Consider the following 5,895-nt stretch of genomic DNA (forward strand, 5'->3'; position numbering starts at 1 on the left):
TTATCCAGACACTGCACCAAAGCAAGCTGACAGCCTGTGTGGGTTGCCTAATTATAGTAACCTGAGATTCACCCACTTGGTAGCCAATTTTCCCCTTATGAAGGAAGGTCTACTAATGATTTGTATCATCATAATTATTAACACCTCAAACGCAACCCCACCCAGAAATGCTGAGAACTGGTGGGATAGGACATGGGAGGCGCCAGTGTGCACCTTTAAATACCTATCATCACAGCACAGGCTCCCCTCTCTGCAGGCAGCTCTGAAGAGTTGTCAGCCTGTTCATTCTCTCTCTTGCACACCAGAGTCTGGTCTTTGTATTTAACTTCTGTTCAGCCATCTGGAAGATTCTGGACAGGACCATGAGTGATGACGAGCTGTCTGCCTTGGTGGTGGATAATGGGTCGGGGATGTGCAAGGCAGGCTTTGGCGGTGACGATGCCCCCAGGGCTGTGTTCCCCTCCATGGTGGGGCGACCCTGGCACCAGGGGGTCATGGTAGGCATGGGCCAGAAGGACTGCTACGTGGGGGATGAGGCCCAGAACAAGAGAGGCATCCTGACCCTGAAGTACCCCATTGAGCATGGAGTAGTCACCAACTGGGATGACATGGAGAAGATCTGGCACCACACCTTCTACAATGAGCTCCGCGTGGCTCCAGATGAGCATCCCATCCTCCTCACTGAGGCACCCCTCAACCCCAAGATCAACCGGGAGAAGATGACTCAGATCATGTTCGAGGCTTTCAACACACCTGCCATGTATGTGGCCATCCAGGCCGTGCTGTCCCTCTACGCCTCAGGCCGGACCACCGGCATCGTGATGGATTCTGGGGATGGGGTCACTCACACTGTGCCCATCTATGAAGGCTATGCCCTGCCTCATGCCATTCTACGTCTGGACCTGGCCGGCAGAGACCTGACCGATTACCTCACGAAGATCCTGACAGAACGAGGCTACAGCTTCACCACCACGGCTGAGCGGGAGATTGTTCGTGACGTCAAAGAGAAGCTGTGTTATGTGGCCCTAGACTTTGAGCAAGAGATGGTCAGCACTGCAGCATCCTCCTCCCTGGAGAGAAGGTACGAGCTTCCCGACGGGCAGGTGATCACTATTGGGAATGAGCGCTTTCGATGTCCAGAAGCCATTTTCCAGCCTTCCTTTCTGGGCATTGAGTCCAGTGGAATCCACGAGACAACCTTCAACTCTATTATGAAGTGCGATGTGGATATTCGCAAGGATCTGTACGCCAACACCGTGCTGTCTGGAGGCAGCACTATGTACCCTGGCATTGCTGACCGGATGCAGAAGGAAATTGTAGCCCTGGCACCCAGCACCATGAAAATCAAGATCATCGCTCCCCCAGAACGGAAGTATTCCGTTTGGATTGGGGGCTCCATTCTGGCCAGCCTGTCCACATTCCAACAAATGTGGATCAGTAAGCAGGAGTATGATGAGGCTGGGCCTCCCATCGTCCACAGGAAGTGTTTCTGACGGGGCTTCCATGCTAATGCATTGGCATTGTCCCCAAGTTCTAGATCATGGCGATAGTACTGCTTTTATCCACTTCCAATTGAGTCAAGGTAAATTTCCACTCTTGCTAGTGTGTAAACTAGCAAACTCATCTCCATCCAAGCATTGTGGGCTCCCACCCAGCTAACAATATATGACCTCTATCAACTGGGGAATTCTGATATTCTATTCTATTTTCTTTACCATGAGGGGTCAAAGAAATATAGACTTGCTTAAACGAAAATAAATGACAAGGAGTAAAGTGAGAAATGTCCTTCCAGAACAGATAACTAGAATTTTCAATCTTTAAATACTAGTTCTTGCTTTAAATATTTAACAATATCAGGCTGTACAACCTGTAAAAAAAATGTGTATGTATTTAGCAAACATGACTTATTAGTTAGAATTTTGGTTTTGTTTTACTTCTTTGTATAGAGACAGTGAATTATATGGGTCAGTGATATTCGTATTTATATAAGCACTGAGGAAATAGAATATCTTAAAATATACTGAAAAATCTGGCTATCTGAACAGCTAATGTGAATTTCTTAATTCCCCAACAGTAACCATTTTGGTAACTCCTTATTTTGTTTCCCTTATTAAATAAGCATAATGGAACAGCAGCATTCCATTAATATTTATAAAGTTTATAATCAACTGAACTTTTAGCTTAGAGTAGAGTTCTGCTGATCAAATGTGTATTCTAATATCTGACTTATCAAACTTCATTATACTTGTAAAACAGCAAAACTGTTACAGATAAGGCCTATTAAAATAGAGAGGAAAATTGTAATATCAAATTAATTAACATCATTATGTTACCGTTTGACAAAAATAATTTTATTTCCATTGCTTAGGATAATAGCATGTCTTGAATTATTTCTATAGGTCATGATTTTGAATATTTCTCTTATCAAGGATTTAACTGTGGAAAAACATATCTGCAGCATTTTTATAAACTACAAATTCTAATACCAGGATAATAATTTCAATTTTATTATTGGCAGATTTTAGAATAATTCTATTTTATTATGTCCAGTAACAGGCAATATCTCTTTATGTGAAGTGTCTCTAAGATATCAACATCTTACAAAGCATCTGTGTATCTTCTTATGTTCTGTAAACATTTTTAAGGAATTCAGTGGTGATTTTCAACCAATTTTAATTACTAACACATTTATTTCAATCTATTCTGTGACTTGTCATTAAGTCAATATCAGAAATATTTGTATTTTTCAGGGTTTTGCTCTGAAATTTTAGAATGTTTCGGGAGAGTTGCTTATTAAGCCATTATCGCAGTCTCAGGAAAAGGAATTTTCTTCTCTTTTCCTTTGGTTTGGGAAGCTTATACTTGTGTTTTAACTGTTAAATTGGAGTCTTTAAGCTTTCTTTTCCTTAAAAATTTTCAGAGCATTTGACTGTTGCTTATTTCCTTTAATCTGAAAACAGTTTTTAATTCATTTAACCAAAATTAACCTCCAAAGGCACTTTATTTTAGAAGACTTGAGTTTCCTTTCTTCTTTAATTTTAAATAAATGAAAATTAATTCACACCTACATTTCCTGTTTTTTCTCCTCAATTCTTCCCAAAGGAATGTAGAATGATCCAGAGAGGATCACTTTTTTTCATTTATTTATTTTTTTAATGGAAGGATAATTGCTTTACAGAATTTTGTTGTTTTCTGCCAAATATCAACATGAATCAGCCACAGGTATACGTATATCCCCTTCCTCTGAACCTCCCGCCCATCTCCCTCCCCATCCCACCCCTCTAGATTGTCACAGAGCCCCTGTTTGGGTTCCTTGAATCATACAGAAAATTCCCATCAGCTATCTATTTTACATATGGTAATGTAAGTTTCCATGTTACTCTCTCCATACAGAGAGGATCACTTTTTATATGTGTAACCTATTCATTCATATAATTTTATACCTCATACATTTGACCATGTAGACATTAAAAGGAAATTAAAATTTTAAAAAAGGAAAAGGACTAGTAGATAAGGTTATAAATTCCTTGCAGTCTGCATTAAAAAGTTAAGTTTTAGTGGATGAACTGGTCTTCAGGTAATTAGTAGGCAGAGTTAATAGCAATAATAATAATAGCTTGAATTTATACACTGCAACACTTCCCATTTGCAGAGTGGTTCTCAAAAACGTTGACCTACATTCTCAATTACTGGAAAAAACATATCTCCCCATTCACAGGAAAGTTCTAGGACATGTAAAATGTCAGAGAGAGAACTATTGGGCCCTGGATCATTAGCTGAAAATATGAATTCCATAATGCAAATAAATTTAAGCCTGAGATCTTCGGATATTCTGTTCATCAACACTGACTGACTGACTGATGGCTGAATTCAATGAGGAAACACTCACAATTTTAAATTTTAGAATCAATGTCATCTTTTCAGGTAATGTAATTGGCTCGTTATTCACCAGTGTTTCACCAGATGGCACAGCACTGAGAGAGGCTTCACAGATGAATTTCACACCGTTGTAAGTGGTTCCCACCCTTTCCTGATGAACCATGCTGAGCAGCAATCTAGGACTGGGGTTGCACCTCAGCCTCCTTAAAACTGTTATTTCCTGACCACAGGTAATATTCTTCTGAAAGTGCACATGATGCGAAGCCATTACCTACACTTCATCCCTAACTTTCAGATGTGCTTTTTTTTTAACAGTAAGATAAAGTCATGCTAGATGGTGGATTGAGACTTACATTCACAATTCTGTTAGAGAGAAGAGGCTAGAACTAAGTGTTACATCTTCCAGATAATCAAAAGCGTAATCTTTTGACATGTCAAGAGCCTTACCACATTGATTCTCATTTTGCAGCTGTAAATTCCATGGGGTTGCAAAGAGCCAGACACAACTTAGGGAGTGAACAACAACAAACAACAAATGCTAAAATTTACTAGGAAAGTATTTCAAGGACACTACGGAATTTACGGAGAAGGCAATGGCACCCCACTCCAGTACTCTTGCCTGGAAAATCCCATGGATGGAGGAGCCTGGTAGGCTGCAGTCCATGGGGTCGCTAGAGTCGGACATGACTGAGCAACTTCACTTTCACTTTTCACTTTCATGCATTGGAGAAGGAAATGGCAACCCACTCCAGTGTTCTTGCCTGAAGAATCCCAGGGACAGGGGAGCCTGGTGGGCTGCCGTCTATGGGGTCACACAGAGTCAGACACGACTTAAGTGACTTAGCAGCAGCAGCAGCAGCAGGGAATTTACAATCCAGTAATGAGGGAAATTACATAGAGTGGAAAGCAGTATGATCTAATGATGGTTCATAGACTAGACATGGTCCATAGTCTGTGATAATTCTAATAAGGACAGTTTAAGTCTGGGTGATCAAAGGAGATCACCTCCAAAGAATAGATGGAGTCACTGAGTTAAGTCTTAAGGCACACACAAGTTGTACAGAACATAAAAACTTTCCTTAGATGGTTCAGGCACCATTATGATCACTATTTACTAGGGTTGGTAGGTGGTTAATTCTTATTTTGAATGTCTCCATTGGAACCTGCCAGAAACTGTAAGGAAGTAACATTTAAGGCTCAGCTCAGTCTTTTCTAGCCTTCCTTTCTCATTTTCCAAGGAAAAGTGGTAAATTCCTCCCTTGTGCTCCTGCTGTATCATTTGCACACGTATAGCATCATCGCTATCATTGGAGAAGGAAATGGCAACCCACTCCAGTGTTCTTGCCTGGAGAATCCCAGGGACGAGGGAGCCTGGTGGGCTGCCATCTGTGGGGTTGCACAGAGTCAGACACGATTGAAGGGACGTAGCAGCAGCAACAGCAGCAGCAGCATCGCACATATAACATGGGTCCACACTGTCCCACCCTCACCCAACATTGAGCACCTGGAGGACAGAGATGGGGACAGTATTTGTCCACCTTTGAACCATCCAGGATTTTCCTAATGTTAGGCACAGATGATTAACCCAATAAATGTGGTTTGAATGAATAAACGAGTGAATTCATGGAATCTGATACACATCATGAACATCACAGTTCTGCATTATCTGTTTTTTACCACTCTGTTCTTAGCTCCCGGAGAAGGCGATGGCACCCCAGTACTGGAGATACCTCCAGTACTCTTGCCTGGAAAATCCCATGGATGGAGGAGCCTGGTAGGCTGAAGTCCATGGGGTCGCTCAGAGTTGGACAGGACTGAGCGACTTCACTTTCATTTTTCACTTTCATGCATTGAAAAGGAAATGGCAACCCACTCCAGTATTCTTGCCTGGAGAATCCCAGGGACAGGGGAGCCTGGTGGGCTGCTGTCTATGGGATCGCACAGAGTCGGACACGACTGAAGCGACTTAGCAGCAGCAGCAGCAGTTTTTAGCTCCTGTCTTCTAGTGTCTGCCAC

The 5,895-nt window shown here is 41.9% G+C and overlaps 1 protein-coding gene across 1 annotated transcript; it reads left to right on the plus strand.

Moving 5' to 3' along the window:
* The first annotated feature begins 254 nt into the window (after nucleotides 1–254).
* On the plus strand, nucleotides 255–3,214 carry ACTBL2 (actin beta like 2). The gene has a single exon (XM_006055607.4). It carries the CDS (start codon nucleotides 363–365, stop codon nucleotides 1,491–1,493), a length of 1,131 nt encoding a protein of 376 aa, XP_006055669.3. The 5' UTR covers nucleotides 255–362; the 3' UTR covers nucleotides 1,494–3,214.
* Nucleotides 3,215–5,895: the final 2,681 nt, after the last annotated feature.

The sequence above is a fragment of the Bubalus bubalis genome, chromosome 19, assembly GCF_019923935.1.
Source record: "Bubalus bubalis isolate 160015118507 breed Murrah chromosome 19, NDDB_SH_1, whole genome shotgun sequence".
Lineage (NCBI taxonomy): Eukaryota > Metazoa > Chordata > Mammalia > Artiodactyla > Bovidae > Bubalus > Bubalus bubalis.

Coding starts and splice junctions, on each gene's coding strand:
- ACTBL2 (XM_006055607.4), top strand. CDS start 363: ATGAGTGATGACGAGCTGTCTGCCTTGGTGGTGGATAATGGGTCGGGG.